Source organism: Bombina bombina, chromosome 8 (assembly GCF_027579735.1).
Source record: "Bombina bombina isolate aBomBom1 chromosome 8, aBomBom1.pri, whole genome shotgun sequence".
Classification (NCBI taxonomy): Eukaryota; Metazoa; Chordata; class Amphibia; order Anura; family Bombinatoridae; genus Bombina; species Bombina bombina.
In genome coordinates, this window is record NC_069506.1 from 57,056,038 (window position 1) to 57,076,037 (window position 20,000).

Below are 20,000 nucleotides of genomic sequence, written 5' to 3' on the forward strand. Positions count from 1 at the left end.
TCCCTAGATTGGGATGAAGAAGAAAGAAATGCCTCTAAACACAAGACTAAGATTGTAGGAAGATTTAAGGAAATCATTTTTGAAATGTAACCTTTATTGTTTCATAAAGATAAAAAGACAGCTTCATGCAAATGGATACCCTGTTAGCTACCCACATACAAAGACAAATTAAGAGCACTTCAACACTGGTAAAAGTAAATAATAACTCCAACTTATATTAATTGTGGTTATCGTTGATAGTCAAAATACTGATAAATGTGTGAGAGGTTGCTTAGTATACACAGGTTCATGTACATCACCCACAAAAATCAGGACGACTGGGCTAGCCTGTATATTATTGTATTATAATATATTAATGTGAAGAAGATATTTCAGATTAATGTTAAATGAAAGATCAGAAACGCTACTGCTATAGCTGCGTACTTATCCGCGGTAATGGTCTAATAAATTAATTTCTATTTTAAGGCTAAATCAGTCCTGTCAAAGGTCAGCAATACTTATATAATATCTCATTGTATCATCCTTTTGGACATAATTATCATTTAAGGTTATTGCCTTATTGTTGTAAAGATTTCTAGCCTATTGTGGGTCACCAGGTATACGTATATTTACCCTGAAGGTAAGTACACTCGCCCCAGTTGGTTACTCTCTAAATATTTTAGCTTAGTGAAAATCCCTTTGCCTGAATCAGGATTACGATTAATATGTGCACTAAGCGGTACTGAATTACATCTGTATATCTGGTAGCACAATTTGCATACCAGCTGTATTAAAAAGTTACACACCGCTAGTCACTAACAAATTAGTTCGGCAGCACCTTTTGCAAGCCGTTAAATTATAAGCAAAGGGTAATTATAAAAGTCTAGATATACTGACGGTAGCACAATTTGCATACCCAAAGTAAACGTTAGTAAGATAAGCAATATGGGAGTATCCCTAGGCTGAAGCCTCAGGACCACAAATTAGATAGATTGTAAATTCGAGCTATTATAGAAAATTATATAACCAATGTTGAGCAATTTAAAATAAGAAACAAACTCCCCCTAACGCGGTTGCGTTTCACTATTGCTTCCTCAGAGGGGTACGCGGGGCTGACAGAGGATCCTATTTACCTCTTATGAAATCCCTCCCATTCTCGTTGATTGGCAAGGAGGTAGTACGTGACGAGTAATGCTATTGGTTCAAGGAATTACGAGGAAGACCACGTGGACGTTTTACAGCCAATCTGGTCTTGTGTTTTGAGGCATGTCTTTCTTCTTCATCCCAATCTAGGGATGTGTTGTTTCAAAAAATGTAACTACATATGCCTAAACACAACTATTAGGGGCAGCCCATAAATACCTATGTCCACAAGGCCCCCTAGTGAAAACTCCTTTTTCTAGCTATACTTTTGTTAATATACATTTTTTCTTTCATGGTTCAGATGGAGAATACAATTTTCAACAACTTTTCAAATAACTTCTATTATTTAATTTGCTTCCTTCACTTGTTATCCTTTCCTGAAAGCTTTATCTAGGAAAGCTCAGGAGCAGCAGAGAACCTAGGTTCTAGCTGTTGATTGGTAGCTACACACACATATATATATACACGAAACATGAAGCACTCCGGAGGTCTTTCAAATAAGTCACCTTTAATTAGTGAATGTTTTCGGGCAACAAACTGCCCGTCCTCAAACTTACAAGGTTTACAAAAACTTACCACCCAGCTGTGTTTAAAACCGCCACCAGAGAAAAGTGCATCACGCTCTCCACGGTAGATGCGCCGCCCCTAGCGAGTGACGTCATCACCCGTGGCAACGTGCGGGGACTAAAATAAACAAAACAGAAAAACACATCATGATTATAAACAAAGGAGCGCACCCAACAAGCGCTAAACATAAGAAATTGGAGACATTAGCAAAATAAATGACAATGGGAAATTCACAATATATCAATATATGATATATCTCTAATGTTACATTCAGTTGCCTAGGCAACAAATAAACAGTAAATAAACGCCATATACAGAGGATATGTGAGGACAAAGCTAACCAAAGAAAACAGCAATACAATATTGAAATATGCTGGCAGATACCACTAGACAGAATAAGGCAAACCAATTGGGTAAAAACACGGGGGCCAAATCTGTGAAGTGGAGTCCTACAATAAGACATGTTAATATATGATAATCTAGACAAATGGTACATGACAAGCAAGACATACTAGAAATATGGCAATATTATTACTGTACTTGTCAAAGGCACCATGAAAAGAGGTGCTAGAACGGAACATGGCTCTCATCAAATTATAAACAGTACAGCAAATAGCATGTATTGGAATGATTCTGGACTCCCACAGAGATGTCAGCTAGTGGAAGGGGATCATAAGAACACCTGCCAATCCAACTGTGTGTTCAGCCCATAAGGCACAAGAGTGTTCAACTCAAACGTCCATTTTGCTTCTTTTTGGAGAAGCAATCGGTTCCTATCCCCTCCTCTTGACAGCGGCGGTACGTGGTCGATAATTGTATACTTGAGGTCCATAACACTGTGTTTTAGATCCAAAAAGTGTCTGGCCACTGGTTGCTCCGATGTGCCCTTACTGAGTGCCGTCTTGATAGCAGATCGATGATTTGCCATACATGTACGCAAGTCATCTGTGGTCTTTCCTACATAGTACAACCCACAAATACAATGTAGGAGGTATATTATATGTGTAGTAGTACACGTAAGGCGAAATTTGTGTTTATAAACTTTTCGCTTATGTGGGTGAGTGAAACAAGGACCAGTTATCAAACCTCCACATGTTGTGCAGCCGAGGCATCGAAAGACCCCTGTTTTTTTGATATCCAACCATGTAGATGTTTTATAACATTGTATCGGGTCAGTTTTAATTAATAAGTCACGTAATGACTTCGACCTCCTGTAGCCCACCCTTGGTGGTTCAGCTTTGTGTAGAGGTAACGATCTGTCCATGTTAATGATCTTCCAATGTTTATTCAGAATGTCCTTGAGAGGACCCTTGTCACCTGTAAAAGTTGTTACAAATGTCATCCTTTTGTCCTCCTTCTTAGGTTCCCAGTCCCTGACCTGGCAAACCTGATCACGCTGTTCATTCAGTAGTTTATCAGGATAGCTCCTGGTTCCAAAACGTTGGACCATCTCAGTAAGTTGTTCATCCCTTTTATCAATTTCGGAGTTATTCCTGATCACTCTAAGCAATTGCGATTTAGGCAATGCTTTCTTCAGTGTTGGAGGATGGCAACTGGTGTAATGTAGTAGGGAGTTTCTATCAGTCTCCTTTCTATACAATGTTGACTGAATTTTGCCATTACCTATATACAACCTGACATCTAGAAAATCAATCTGTGTTTTGCTGGACACCATTTTGAACTTCAAAGCCATATTGGCCCCATTTAGTTGTTGAAACCAGTTCTCCAGGCTTTCTAATGTACCAGACCAGATCAGGAACAGGTCATCTATATACCGCTTAAAGAAGCGGATATTCTTGACCTTGAATAGTTCCGTCCCAAACTCCTCGAAATGGGCCATAAACAGATTGGCATACGATGGGGCCATGTTTGACCCCATCGCCGTCCCCTTCATCTGCAGATAAAAGGATTGTTCAAAACGGAAATAATTGGTGGTAAGGCAAAATTCCAGTAATTGCAGGACTATCTCAGGAGGGGGTCCAATATATGGATATCTACAAAGGTGGAATAAGACAGCAAGTAGCCCTTCCCCATGGGGGATTACCGTATATAGACTGGTCACATCTAATGTAACCAGCCATATATCTTCATCCATGTCTTCGAATTTCTTGAGCATCTCCAAAAAGGGCCATAGAATCTCTCAAATATGACGGTGTATGGTATACCAAAGGCTGTAGAAACATGTCCACAAAGGTAGCAATGGGTTGCTGCAGTGAGCCTATCGAGGACACAATGGGTCTGCCTGGTGGGGGTGAAATCCCCTTATGTATTTTGGGGAGGGTATACAGAACCGGGGTTCTAGGATGTGTTACCACCAAGTAGAGGTAGGTATCTTTATTGATGAAACCCTGATCATATATCAGTTTGGCATATTCATCTAGCTGTTTCCTGAATGTCTGTGTAGGGTCATGCGGTAGTGGTCTATATGTACTTGCATCTGCAAGCTGTGATAAGATCTCCATCCTGTAATCTTTGTAATTGAGGATGACCACTGCCCCACCCTTGTCAGCTTCACGTATGATTAAATCCTTGTTGTCTGAAAGATTCCTTAAGACTTTCCAATCCTCTTTTGAAAAGTTGTTGAAAGTCTTTTTGTTGTGAAACTATAGACTGATTCATATCCTCCTGTAATAATCTCGTGAAGGTATTTATACTAGCGTTACCAAAATGAGGAGTATATGTAGATTTTCTCTTCAGTTGATTGTGGTCTGTATCTGATTCCCCAGGGAAAGTAATCTGAAATTTTTTTGTATCAATATAGAAGTCAAAACGGGTCAGTTCTAGTAGTTGGAACAAAAGTAAGTCCCTTGTTTAAAATCTTAATTTCTTATGTTTAGCGCTTGTTAGGTGCGCTCCTTTGGTGGTAACACATCCTAGAACCCCGGTTCTGTATACCCTCCCCAAAATACATAAGGGGATTTCACCCCCACCAGGCAGACCCATTGTGTCCTCAATAGGCTCACTGCAGCAACCCATTGCTACCTTTGTGGACATGTTTCTACAGCCTTTGGTATACCATACACAGTCATATTTGAGAGATTCTATGGCACTTTTGGAGATGCTCAAGAAATTTGAAGACATGGATGAAGATATATGGCTGGTTACATTAGATGTGACCAGTCTATATACGGTAATCCCCCATGGGGAAGGGCTACTTGCTGTCTTATTCCACCATTGTAGATATCCATATATTGGACCCCCTCCTGAGATAGTCCTGCAATTACTGGAATTTTGCCTTACCACCAATTATTTCCGTTTTGAACAATCCTTTTATCTGCAGATGAAGGGGACAGCGATGGGGTCAAACATGGCCCCATCGTATGCCAATCTGTTTATGGCCCATTTCGAGGAGTTTGGGACGGAACTATTCAAGGTCAAGAATATCCGCTTCTTTAAGCGGTATATAGATGACCTGTTCCTGATCTGGTCTGGTACATTAGAAAGCCTGGAGAACTGGTTTCAACAACTAAATGGGGCCAATATGGCTTTGAAGTTCAAAATGGTGTCCAGCAAAACACAGATTGATTTTCTAGATGTCAGGTTGTATATAGGTAATGGCAAAATTCAGTCAACATTGTATAGAAAGGAGACTGATAGAAACTCCCTACTACATTACACCAGTTGCCATCCTCCAACACTGAAGAAAGCATTGCCTAAATCGCAATTGCTTAGAGTGATCAGGAATAACTCCGAAATTGATAAAAGGGATGAACAACTTACTGAGATGGTCCAACGTTTTGGAACCAGGGGCTATCCTGATAAACTACTGAATGAACAGCACAATCAGGTTTGCCAGGTCAGGGACTGGGAACCTAAGAAGGAGGACAAAAGGATGACATTTGTAACAACCTTTACAGGTGACAAGGGTCCTCTCAAGGACATTCTGAATAAACATTGGAAGATCATTAACACGGACAGATCGTTACCTCTACACAAAGCTGAACCACCAAGGGTGGGCTACAGGAGGTCGAAGTCATTACGTGACTTATTAATTAAAACTGACCCGATACAATGTTATAAAACATCTACATGGTTGGATATCAAAAAACCAGGGGTCTTTCGATGCCTCGGCTGCACAACATGTGGAGGTTTGATAACTGGTCCTTGTTTCACTCACCCACATAAGCGAAAAGTTTATAAACACAAATTTCGCCTTACGTGTACTACTACACATATACCTCCTACATTGTATTTGTGGGTTGTACTATGTAGGAAAGACCACCGATGACTTGCGTACACGTATGGCAAATCATCGATCTACTATCAAGACGGCACTCAGTAAGGGCACATCGGAGCAACCAGTGGCCAGACACTTTTTGGATCTAAAACACAGTGTTATGGACCTCAAGTATACAATTATCGACCACGTACCGCCGCTGTCAAGAGGAGGGGATAGGAACCGATTGCTTCTCCAAAAAGAAGCAAAATGGACGTTTGAGTTGAACACTCTTGTGCCTTATGGGCTGAACACACAGTTGGATTGGCAGGTGTTCTTATGATCCCCTTCCACTAGCTGACATCTCTGTGGGAGTCCAGAATCATTCAATACATGCTATTTGCTGTACTGTTTATAATTTGATGAGAGCCATGTTCCGTTCTAGCACCTCTTTTCATGGTGCCTTTGACAAGTACAGTAATAATATTGCCATATTTCTAGTATGTCTTGCTTGTCATGTACCATTTGTCTAGATTATCATATATTAACATGTCTTATTGTAGGACTCCACTTCACAGATTTGGCCCCCGTGTTTTTACCCAATTGGTTTGCCTTATTCTGTCTAGTGGTATCTGCCAGCATATTTCAATATTGTATTGCTGTTTTCTTTGGTTAGCTTTGTCCTCACATATCCTCTGTATATGGCGTTTATTTACTGTTTATTTGTTGCCTAGGCAACTGAATGTAACATTAGAGATATATCATATATTGATATATTGTGAATTTCCCATTGTCATTTATTTTGCTAATGTCTCCAATTTCTTATGTTTAGCGCTTGTTAGGTGCGCTCCTTTGTTTATAATCATGATGTGTTTTTCTGTTTTGTTTATTTTAGTCCCTGCACTTTGCCACGGGTGATGACGTCACTCGCTAGGGGCGGCACATCTAACGTGGAGAGCGTGATGCACTTTTCTCTGGTGGCGGTTTTAAACACAGCTGGGTGGTAAGTTTTTGTAAACCTTGTAAGTTTGAGGACGGGCAGTTTGTTGCCCGAAAACATTCACTAATTAAAGGTGACTTATTTGAAAGACCTCCGGAGTGCTTCATGTTTCGTGTTATGTCAATGGTTTGATTAGAACCCGAGGCTATTGTTGCTTGATATCTGGAGTGCACTTTGCTTGACTGTATATTATATATATATATATATATATATATATATATATATATATATATATATATATATATAGTCAAAATAGGATAGCACAATCTTACCACTCTTCAATAATGCCACGGTGCACTGCTAATAGACATCCAAATCCTCCAAGAAAAGCAGGCACTCACTGGTCTTTGTTAAAAAGTATAAACTTTATTAGATCAAGTTAAAAATTAGGAGACATAACGTTTCGGCACTAAATTGTGCCTTTGTCAAATGCCACAAGATATCCAGCAAAAAAAGTGCAATCAAGCACCTAAAATCAAATGACATACATTTAAAAACTTACCCCTTAAATACTTAAAGTACTCTAAACCTTGCCGCCATCGCTCTCCTCCCTTCCGCCAACATTGACGTCACGCTGACACGCTAGCGTACCTAGCGTGATGGCGCATAGCACAACGTTGCCATAGTAACGTCCGAAGTCAAATAGAGGAGCGCCTGTCATACTCAGGAGACACTTGGAGCGTTAATGCGCATGCGTAGAGCTAAACAACTCATAGGGCGCAACCATAGCTAATAGCAACCCGGCGTAAATAACAACAGAGCCTGTTGTGAAACGCTACAAGTGTATCTCAGTGTGACAGGATGGGGACTGATCGTAGTTATAGGCCCATATGATATCCTATCATAGATGCATGAGCAAAATAGTTATAGCAAAATGAACTATCATAGCAGTCAATTTTTAAATTACAATATCAGCATTGACGGATGACTAATAAGCGTAGCTATATTATACACCAAAATTGCAGGAAAGGAACAAATATACCAATAAGGGATAAACAAAAATGGCTGAGGGGATCAAAATGTAGAAGCCACCATAGAAACTGACAATATCACAACAACTTAAAAACTTAGATACATCAGGCCATTTGGAGTATGATAGAAAACCTTGTCAAAAGCGGACAACCTAAGACTCAAGATGCACTATGTATATAAAAAATACATCATAATCTTCAATATCTTTAATAGAATGGGCTAAAGTCCAATGATGTATTCAAGCCCCGCGGGGCCACTGTATCCAGCTTGTATATCCACCTGCTCTCACACTGGAGTAGTCTCTTAGCTCTGTCACCACCCCGAGAGATGGGAGGTACGTGATCTATCAACATAGATCTAATACTGGACACTGAGTGTTTAAACTGTATGCAGTGGCGTGCCACCGGCTGATCGGATTCGCCATTTTTCAAAGCTTCCCGGATGGCATACCGATGGTTCGCCATCCGTTCGCGGAAAGATGTGGTCATTTTGCCCACATAGACATTGGAGCACGGGCAAACAAGCAATTGAGGCGATAATTGATCTTATACCGCTGATTCCTGTGTGGATGTTGAAAAGAGTCACCTTTTAGCATGCTGTTACACGTAGTGCAGCTCCCACAGGGGAAGCAACCCTTCTTAGACGACTTCAGCCACATCTCTTTTTGGTAATGGCCAACTGGGTCAGATTTAACCAGGATGTCCCTAAGGTTTCTGGCTCTACGATAGACCAACCTAGGGGCTGTCATCTTCCGGAAAGGTAATGTGGGATCAGTCCCAACCACAGGCCAGTGGCGATGTACAGCTCCTGTAAGATGTTCACAAGCAGGCGTGAACGTAGTGATTAAGTTGTTCAGACTTGCACTTAGTTGAATTACTAGTGCTTCTAGTGATATCTGAGTTCAATAGTTTATCCTGAATTTCACAAATTTCATCTTTAGGATAACCTCTTTTGATCAACTTCTCCCCCATTTCGTTGAGTTAAGAACACCCTTCTTTTGGTGTCTAGGGTGAAAACTTCTGGCATCCAATAGTGAATTTGCGGTCTGTAAGCTTAGTGTACAAAGATGTACCAAACCGCAAACCAGCAGAATCATTGACCTTAAACACAGAGATCAAGAAAGTGTACTTCCAAAAGACTAAACTCAAACTTGAACCGTATTGGGCTTGCCATGAGGTTCAAATGTGACACCCACTCACGCAACAACTCGCTACCTCTCCAAAGAAGGAAGACCGTCTATGTAGAGTATAATAAATCACATGTGGATGTTCAAAGGGTTTCATCAGCTCCTGCTCGTACCAAGCCATATAGATGTTTGCGTAAGTGGGTGCCACATTCGAACCCATGGCTGTACCAGCCACCTGCAGATAATAGGAATCTTCAAACTTGAAGTAATTCTTTTCAAGACAGATAGTTAGTAATTCACAAATTAATTCAATGGGTGGTCCATTGTAGTGAGCATTACCAGTCACCATGGACCCGACAGCCTCCACTCCACCAACATGGGGAACAACAGTGTAGAGGCTATCAACGTCCATGGTGACCAGAATGTCCTCATAGCGTAGATCAGGAAAATCACCCAATATCTTCAACAAACTGGGCGAATCCTGAAGATAGGCCCTAGTATTTTTAACAACATCTTGTAAATGTGAGTCAATATAAATGGCTAGATTGGTAAGAACCGAACCCCGGGCAGATACAATCGGTCTGCCCGGGGGTTCACTAAAGTCTTATGAACCTTCGGGAGAAGGTATAGTGCAGAGACTATAGGATATTCTGTTATCAGCAATGAGAGTTCTTTCTCATTAACAAAACCTGCTTCAAGGCTGCACTGTAAAAATAAATCAATTGCTTTTTTATAGATATACGTGGGGTTACCCCTCAACATGATATATGTGCTTGAATCTGCCAATTGTCTCAACACTTCCTGGCGATAATCAGCATAGTCCAAAACAACAATGGACCCGCCCTTATCAGCAAGGCGGATAATGACAGATTTGCTGAGATTGGTAAGCGCTTTTCTTTCGGCAAGACTAAGATTAGGGTAAAGATGTGTCTGTGGAAGCTCATTGATATTATTGGTGAGTAATCTGGTATAACTCCAGATGGAAGAATTAGTGTTAGTAGGTTCAAAACAAGATTTCTTTTTAAACGGTTCAGGTGTATAGGTCTGTTCCCTGAAGTGGAACCTCAATTTTAGCTGTCGCTGAAATCTATGTATGTCAACTAATCGCTCAATGGTATCCACTGTGGGAGCAGGAATAAATGATAGACCATGATTGAGCAAAGATCTTTCCGCTTTACTCAATGGTCTACTACTGAGATTGAATACTCATGGCAAGCCCAATACGGTTCAAGTTTAGTCTTTTGGAAGTACACTTTCTTGATCTAAGTGTGTTTAAGGTCAATGATTCTGGTGGTTTGCGGTTTGGTACATCTTTGTACACTAAGCCTACAGACCGCAATTCACTATTGGATGCCAGAAGTTTTCACCCTAGACACCAAAAGAAGGGTGTTCTTACTTCCCAGCTCACACGTGTCCTGAGAAACAATAGCGAGACACCCTTGAGATTGACTCAACTCAACGAAATGGGGGAGAAGTTGATCAAAAGAGGTTATCCTAAAGATGAAATTTGTGAAATTCAGGATAAACTATTGAACTCAGATATCACTAGAAGCACTAGTAATTCAACTAAGGACAAGTCTGAACAACTTAACTTAATCACTACGTTCACGCCTGGTTGTGAACATCTTACAGGAGCTGTACGTCGCAACTGTCCTGTGGTTGGGACTGATCCCACATTACCTTTCCGGAAGATGACAGCCCCTAGGTTGGTCTATCGTAGAGCCAGAAACCTTAGGGACATCCTGGTTAAATCTGACCCAGTTGGCCATTACCAAAAAGAGATGTGGCTGAAGTCGTCTAAGAAGGGTTGCTTTCCCTGTGGGAGCTGCACTACGTGTAACAGCATGCTAAAAGGTGACTCTTTTCAACATCCACACAGGAATCAGCGTTATAAGATCAACTATCACCTCAGTTGTATCAGCACTTTTGTGGTCTATATGCTTGTTTGCCCATGCTCCAATGTCTATGTGGGCAAAACGACCACATCTTTCCGCGAACGGATGGCGAACCATCGGTATGCCATCCGGGAAGCTTTGAAAAATGGCGAATCCGATCAGCCGGTGGCACGCCACTGCATGCAGTTTAAACACTCAGTGTCCAGTATTAGATCTATGTTGATAGATCACGTACCTCCCATCTCTCGGGGTGGTGACAGAGCTAAGAGACTACTCCAGTGTGAGAGCAGGTGGATATACAAGCTGGATACAGTGGCCCCGCGGGGCTTGAATACATCATTGGACTTTAGCCCATTCTATTAAAGATATTGAAGATTATGATGTATTTTTTATATACATAGTGCATCTTGAGTCTTAGGGTGTCCGCTTTTGACAAGGTTTTCTATCATACTCCAAATGGCCTGATGTATCTTTAAGTTTTTAAGTTGTTTTGATATCCTCAATTTCTATGGTGGCTTCTACATTTTGATCCCCTCAGCCATTTTTGTTTATCCCTTATTGGTATATTTGTTTCCCATATCTTTCCTGCAATTTTGGTGTATAATATAACTACGCTTATTAGTCATCCGTCAATGCTGATATTGTAATTTAAAAATTGACTGCTATGATAGTTAATTTTGCTATAACTATTTTGCTCATGCATCTATGATAGGATATCATATGGGCGTATAACTACGATCAGTCCCCATCCTGTCACACTGAGATACACTTGTAGCGTTTCACAACAGGCTTTGTTGTCATTTACGCCGGGTTTCTATTGGCTACGGTTGCGCCCTATGAGTTGTTTAGCTCTACGCATGCGCATTAACGCTCCAAGTGTCTCCCGAGTATGACAGACGCTCCTCTATTTGGCTTCGGACGTTACTATGGCAATGTCGTGCTATGCGTCATCACGCTAGGTACGCTAGCGTGTCAGCGTGACGTCAATGTTGGCGGAATGGAGGAGAGCGATATCGGATGGCGGCAAGGTTTAGAGTACTTTAAGTATTTAAGGGGTAAGTTTTTAAATGTATGTCATTTGATTTTAGGTGCTTGATTGCACTTTTTAGCTGGATATCTTGTGGCATTTGACAAAGGCACAATTTAGTGCCAAAACGTTATGTCTCCTGATTTTTAACTTGATCTAATAAGGTTTATACATTTTAACAAAGACCAGTGAGTGCCTGCTTTTATATATATATATATATATATATCTCGATTGTGATTGGCTCACCCATGAGTTCAGTTAGTAACCATTAGTGAATTGCTGCTACTTCAATAAATGATACTAAGAGAATGAAACAAATTAGATAATAGGAGTAAATTAGAAGGTTGTTTAAAATTGTATTCTCTATCTGAATCATGAAAAAAAAAGTGGGTTTCATGTCCCTTTAAAGGGATACTGCACCCAAATGTTTTCTTTCATAATTCAGATAGAGCAGGCAATTATAAGCAACTTTCTAATTTACTACTATTATCAATTTTTCTTTATTCTCTTGCTATGTTTATTTGAAAAGCAAGAATGTAAATTTAGAAGCCGGACCATTTTTGGTTCTCAACACTTGGGGTGTGCTTGCTGATTGGTGGCTAAATGCACCCACAATTAAAAAAGTGCTGCCTGGTGGTCTGAACCAAAAATTGTCTGGCTCCTTAGCTTAGATGCCTTCTTTTTCAAATAAAGATAGCAAGAGAACGAAGAAAAACTGATAATAGGAGTAAATTAGAAAGTTGCTTAAAATTGGGTTTAGTGTCCCTTAAAAAGTCAAAATAAAACTTTCATGATTCAGATAGAGCAGACAATTTTAAACAACTTTCCACTTTACTTCCATTATCTAAATGTGCAGACTTTCTAGGGCACCAGCTCCTACTGAGCATGTGCAAGAATTCACAGAATATATTATAAGCATTGTGATTGGCTGATTTCTATCATATGCTGCAGGGGATAGGAAAAATGTTGCTGCCTTTTTATAGAAAAAAATCTACTACTCATTGGAAATTGTTAATAATAAAAAGTCCAATAAAGCTGATAATAGAACACAGAGCTATACAGTATTTGAGGATGTGTGTGTGTTTATAGACACCTAAAAATCTCTTTATAGTGAGAAGAGAGGCAAACCTGAAATCTGAATTCAATACTACCCAGATTACAGGATCTCACTGAATAAAGTAAAATCCTTACCTGTCGAGTGAATTTATATCCACATTCTGTGCATTCAAACTTTCTTACGCCTTTGTGTCTTGCCACATGAACACGTAGCTGTTCAATAGCTACACAAAACAAAAATATTTCATTATAGATCTGGCCACGTAAAGAGTGAATTCTATGGCTGGAGAGAAGGAATGAATGATTTAAATCTACACAGCAAGTTACTACAAGTAGTAACTTATTTGTCTCTCTGACTGCAAAAAAACAAAATTAGATGTATACATTTGTAGGATACAAAGCTCTGCAAATCATATATTTTCTATCACACATAAAAAAGTCAAACGATTTGTCACGTCACTAACATTTTGCATGAAGAGATATTAAACACATTTAAAAGGTACAGTCTACTCCAGAATTTTCATTGTTTAAAAAGATGGATAATCCCTTTTTACCCATTCCCCAGTTTTGCATAACCAACACAGTTATATTAATATACGTATCTAAGCCTCTGCAGACTGCCCCTTATCTCAGTGCTATTTAGAGACTTAGGGGCATATTTATCAAGCTCCGTACGGAGCTTGATGCCCCGTGTTTCCGGCAAGCCTGAAGGCTCACGGGAAACAGAAGTTATGAAGCAGCGGTCTAAAGACCGCTGCTCCATCACCTGTCTGTCTGCTCTGAGGCGGCGGACAAAAATCAACCCGAATGAATACGATCGGGTTGATTGAAACGGCCGCAAAACTGCAGGGGGCGGCATTGCACCAGCAGTTCACAAGAACTGCTGGTGCAATGATAAATGCCAACAGCGTATGCCAACAGCGTATCGAATCGTGTTCGCTCGCACCATAATAAATAGGCCCCGTAGAGAACAGGAAAGTAAACAAATATACTTATCCATTAGGAGGCGCTAATAACATACAATGGCTGGTACAAAACCAAAGCTAAAATGATAGAGCAATGTATCAAAATTAGAATAGATATAAAAGTGAAAATAGATATCCAAATATGATGTTATAAATATACTTATAACTCTAAAGATACGGTCTACACCAAAGACTTTTAACCCAAAGTAGTCTTCAGTTAGACGGAGGGGGTGGTGGCTGCACTCTGTGCTATTTAGAGACTTGCATTTTAGCCAAATCAGTGCTGACTCATTCGTAACTCCACAGGAAAGAGCACATTTTTTTCTTTATAAAAACACGCATTAACTAGCACTGCCTAGCTGTGAAAAGCTAATAAAATGCACTTAGATAAAGGCGGCCTACAGAGGCTATGAAACAGGCAGAGATTTAGAGTTTTAAAGGTTATAAAGTATATTAATATAAAAATGTTGGTTGTACAAAGCTGGGGAATGTGTAGTAACGGTGTTATCTATCTTTTTAAACAATACACATTTTGGACTCGACTGCCCTATTAAATGTAAACTAAACTTATAGAAAGATGCAACGGTGTATAACGCCTACTGCTGACTTTACGTACACAGTCAGAAATGACAGCAATTGTAGCTGTATGAATGCCCACTGGTTAACAGGGACAGACAAACAGAAAACACATTCATAACTAAAATACCAGTAACATTTTCAAATACCCTTTCCTTTATTTGTTTTTCTAAGTTAATGCTTTCATAAATCCGTTTCTGCTTTCCATTTGAGGTCAGCATTTCCTTACAACTGATAGCTAAAGTACATGTTTTATAACTGCCAACTTTCTATACATTTAGTAATTAATAACTGACAACTTACTTTAGCTGTGACTTACAAGTTGAACTTGAAACCAGCTTTTATAATCACGGTTTAGTCTCTCTACCACCACAACCGTCAAAAGCAGCAGTTAAAGGGACATAAAAGCGTACAAACAACTCATGCTCTGTTAGAGTATTTTATGTTTGCACTTTTGATTGCTTATAACTGTGTCTGACCCCTGCAACAACATATTATATTTAGTTATAGATAGGATATTAGTCATTAATATGGATCTATTTATGAAAACATATTTTTTTTAAATAATTTAATTAACTAAGCCTAATAAATGCTAAACTACCTTAAGGGGACATTAAGCACTTTGAGATGGTAATAGAAAATGATAAATCATGTACTGTATATATAAAAAAATCTCTGCAATATACTATTATTATTTATTTTGTCCCCTTGTCCTGCAATTCCATTCTGAAATTGTAAGCTTTTCGGTTCCCGTTAGAAATGGAAGTGCAGAACACTGTTATATTCCACACAACCATTGGCTGCACAATCTAGTGACCTATTTATAACTGTCTCTAATTGGCCACAGCAGAGAAGGTAACCTAAGTTACAACATGGCAACTCCCATTGGATTATAGACACTAAAATGCATATTCATACCATATAGACAGTTTTGTGATTGGTTAGCAAGAGTCTTCTTGTTCTATATAAAATCAATGAAAAGAAAATGCATAAAAACTGACAAAAAGAGGCATTCATTGTAAAATGTTCTAAATTGAGTTTCATGTCCCCCACATTATCATCATTAACTAATACCTTCTATTTAGTCAACCCAACATTTCCCTCTTCCATTTTTTCGATTGGTTGTTCAGCGTGCTCAGTCCCATTTGTTTAAAACCTACATTTTTAGCTATGCCCTGATATTGTCTGTACAGGGCACTCAATGTCATGCATAAAATTATTTCTGGTTATTACTTTATAATTTGATAGGTTAAACCATTATTTAGAACTATAAATAATAAATGGAAATAACTCCTTTTACCTTTGAATGTTTTGCCACAGATTTGGCAATAATGAGGTCTTCCCTCCTGATGTCGGCTGGCAACGTGCCTCAGGAGAGGAGTTTTGTCCGTAAATTTCTGGTCGCAGTATTCACAGCTGAAAGGTCGCTCACCCGTGTGAGTTCGGTTATGCTTATGTAGACTAGCTGGAGTAAATATACAAAATGTCAACAAAAGGACTATTAGATTAATATTTGTAACCATATTATAAGAAAAAAATGCATCACCACCTACTGTTGGTTTTCCAATCAATTTCCAGTTTTAAACAATATATTTTAGGTTTGTAAAATAATCATTCGCTGAAAAATCTATACCTAAACTATTCAATTATTATTAAAAAATGTTTTACAAAACACATTACGGTATACACACACGCAGATAACGACTTTAAAAAAAACAAAACAATATGTAACATCATGAAGTTATTTATGCTTTGAAAAAGGCCTAGCTATTCAAGGACAGTGCTGGTAAGCAGTTTACAGTAAGAGAGATTAATCATACCGGAGGAACAATGTGCCGTGCTCATATACATAATTAACGGACTTCTGGTAACCTCCCAGACAGAGGTGTAACTCTAAACCTTGCAGTAGTGCACCCTATTGTAATGCTACAATATCTCTGAATATGCCAGACCCTTCACCATTCTAGAACACAGAAGGCCCCCTTGTTGCTATACTGTACCTAAATGTTCAGACAAAGAGGTGATATATGTGTTTTACAATGGAGAAGGATGTGAGAAGGGGGAAAAGCTTCATTTTTAGGGATATCCCATTGCAATTATACCCTGGTATGCAATCATATTACTCAAGGTAGGAAGATTGAGATTCCGCCTCAACTAGAAATGTATAACTATGCAGAAAAAAATAATTTTCTGAATGGTTCGATTGTGATGGTACTGATGCTATATTATCTACTTATAAAATAGGTCCTATTGGATCTGTGGTCCTAAAGCATATTTATTTCTCCTGATAAATTGGTATGGCACCTGCTATTTGGAATTCGTTATTCCAGGTGCCAAAGCAATGACAGAGCCCCCAGATATTATTCTATCATCCGGATGCCCCGACCCTTAAGGAGATTTTTTTTATAGCAGTTTTGATAATGTGATGGCCACAATTGTTCCTCATATAGGGGTATAAGAGAATTGGAGTCCAATAAGTTAGCAAAATTAGTGGAGTCTATAGCCAATGACACTACTGATTCTATTAGGCCCATCACTGGATAATTACAGTCCTTAAGAGTGGTGCCCTGCAAAATACACTTGACTATCTTTTAGAAGCCCAGGGAGGGGTGTGCAAGATCATTTCTGAGGAATGTTGTACTTATGTGTCCGATATAACCCACAATATTTGTCTGAATTTAAATCACGAAAAGAGGTACAGGAAATAGATAAAGAGCTAGTCCATCCAGAATTTAAGCCATTTGACTGGTTTGGTTGGGTTCTTGGTTGGAATGCAGGGAAGAAAAATACTAATGGGCATACTAGTGTTTGTATAGGTTTGCACGTTTATCGGTGCTATTTGTTTTATCCTTAGGTTTCCTATGACCCCATTTCTACCCCCTGAACAAACCTTGTATTTCCAGCATGTAACTGCAAATGAACATTTCCCCACGTACTAAGTACCACAACTGCATATGGACTATAAACTTGAGGCAGAGCATCTGCGTGAGATGGAGCTCTAAAGGACAAAGATTGTTCTTAATGTGATAAGAGACTATCCAAGATGCTTGTGCGGTTATGTTTTTATTATACACAACCCCGCTTTACTCAGAGTATAACAGGAGGGAGTGTGGGTGCTGAGGGGTTGAATGGGGTTTGCTGGTTAGAAGAGAGCTATGGGGGCTGGGGGAGGTTGAAAAATAACCAGTTAACAAAAATGATTCTAATATTATTTAAAATCACTTGTCCATCTCAAGTTCCACTTTTATGATGCAGCAAAATTCAGCAACTTGGATAAATTCCATACAATCAATTTCAAAATACTGATTAATATTGAATCGGATCAAATAGGGGAGATTAAACAAATAATTAAGTATGACTACCTACCTTGTGTTCTAAAGGTCTTGCCACAAAGATGACATTGGAATGGTTTTTCCCCAGTGTGTGTTTTGAGGTGCATATTGAGGTTAGTTTTTTGTGTAAAAGCATGGTTGCAAAATTCACATACAAACGGACGTTCATTTCTGGATTGGAAAAAAGCAAAACTTTGTGTAAGTATACCTGAATTATCTTTTTAATAAATGCTGTATTAAAGTAAAAAAAGGATGTGAAATATTAAAGTGAATGTAAAGTTGAATGAATGAAAGCCCGGTTTTTAAAAATACTATTAAACACAGGGGCACTTTCATTCATTAAACTTTTACATTGTAGCGTTTGTTTTTTTAAATACTCTTTTCTTTAGCAAACACAGACCGCGATCCTCCGCCCACAGCTCCTCTGTACTTACCTCAGCAATGATGAAAACAGCTTCCTCCAATCATGGCGTGCACCCCAGAGCGTCCATCCTGTGAGGCCACGCCGTGATTGGAGGAAGCTGGTTTCGTCATTGAAGTGCTAAGTACAGAGGAGTTAGTCACGGGCGGAGGATTGCGGTCTGGGATTCCTAAAGAAAAGCTAAGAATTTAAAAAACAAAACAAAAAAAACCCGCTGCAATGTAAAATTTAATGAATGAAAGTGCCCATGTTTTAATAGTATTTTTAAAAACCGGGCACTCATTCATTCAACGTTACATTCACTTTAAGTGCAAAGGATTAAAGGGATATGAATCCCAAATTTTTTCTCTCTTTCACGATTCAGGTAGAGCATGCAATTTTAAGCAACTTTCTAATTTACTTCTATAAACAATTTTTCTTTGTTCTCTTGGTACCTCCTTTATTTGTAAGCTTAGGAGCCAGTCCTATCTGAATCATGAAAGAAAAATTTTGGGTTTCATTTCATATCCCTTTAAGTAATGCACTTGGAGGCCCTGCATTTACCGTTCTGTGAAGGAAACTTCTAAGCCAAACAAGCATATACATTTTCCACCATTTACCAGCAGTATATTGCTCAGAAACAGCTTGGGAAAAAACAGTAGAATTGCCCAATCAACAAGTGCAAAAAAAAAAAAAAAAAAAAAAGAGATAATGCAATAGCACTTACTCTGATGAATTAAATGAACAGTATTATTATTTCTAAAAAATATCAAAATTACTAACATTTTTCTGCGCCCTGTATCATGTAACAGCCATCAGCCAATCACAGACTTATATGTAGACACTGACCTTTTGCATATATTCAGTAGTAGCTGGCGCAACACAAAATTATATATATATATATATATATATATATATATATATATAAAAAAAATGTGCACATTTCATAATGGAAGTGAATTGGAAAGTCTCTTAAAATGGCTTTAGTGTCCCTTTACGTGTTTAACCTCTCCCCAGGAGTTAAATGAACATAAAACAACTTGTTAATTACAATACTTTGTTGCATTGAAATATATTAAGATAGCAGCAGAGTGTGCCCTTCTTCAGAATACATTAACACTTTTTTTTAAAAATTGTTTTTCAATGGCAAATCTACCCCCACCACTTGCCTTATTTGCATAAGACAAATTGAACTTGTTGCAAGAATAGATCAGGCTCGCCACTGTCATTCTGTAAACGCTGGGGTCACATAGGGAGAAACATATAGCAGAGAAAGGTTTGTGAAGTCTGCAGTTTGCAAAATGGGAACATCCATGATTTCAAGAGTTAATTTACATGAAAAGATCGCAAAGAATGCAAAGCATACTTCAATATGTTTAGAACACAATCTCAAGGTGTTTTATATCCCTTTGAAACAAAGGCGTTTAAAAGCAAAACACTGCAAGCTTCCACAGTGTCAGCGCACGGAGACCCCAGGAGAAAGCAACAACTCCCGTCTTCCCTAGCAGCATCACAGTCACTCCCATCCCCTCTTCTGACAGATGTTTCCCTCAGCTGAACAGGAAATAACTACAACTTCTTTTTAACCCCCGACTACCAGAGAGGACAGCAAGTGTAATGCTTTGCCCTTTTGGCGGCCATTGGGTTAAGAGCTCTGCCCTCTAACTTCGGGGCCTTAGGTTATTTGTGGGGCTGCTGCTCCATGCTAATGCTGGTGACGTATGATATATGCACTTGGTGCAGAAATGTGTCTTACAGCTGGTCTGATTTCTATTTTTAAAATTAATAATGGTGTAGCTCGCTTTT

General features: G+C 39.0%; 1 protein-coding gene across 2 annotated transcripts in view; it reads right to left on the bottom strand.

Annotated features, from left to right (window-relative positions):
- LOC128638435 (telomere zinc finger-associated protein) overlaps window positions 1–20,000 on the bottom strand; it is a 93,175-nt gene that overhangs the window by 4,450 nt on the left and 68,725 nt on the right. For both annotated transcript variants that reach the window (XM_053690385.1, XM_053690386.1), the window contains 3 exons: window positions 17,829–17,965; window positions 15,763–15,927; window positions 13,057–13,145 (listed from right to left, as the gene is read on the bottom strand). In XM_053690385.1, coding sequence (XP_053546360.1) covers window positions 13,057–13,145; window positions 15,763–15,927; window positions 17,829–17,965 — 391 coding nt within the window. The remainder of the gene's footprint in view (window positions 1–13,056; window positions 13,146–15,762; window positions 15,928–17,828; window positions 17,966–20,000) is intronic.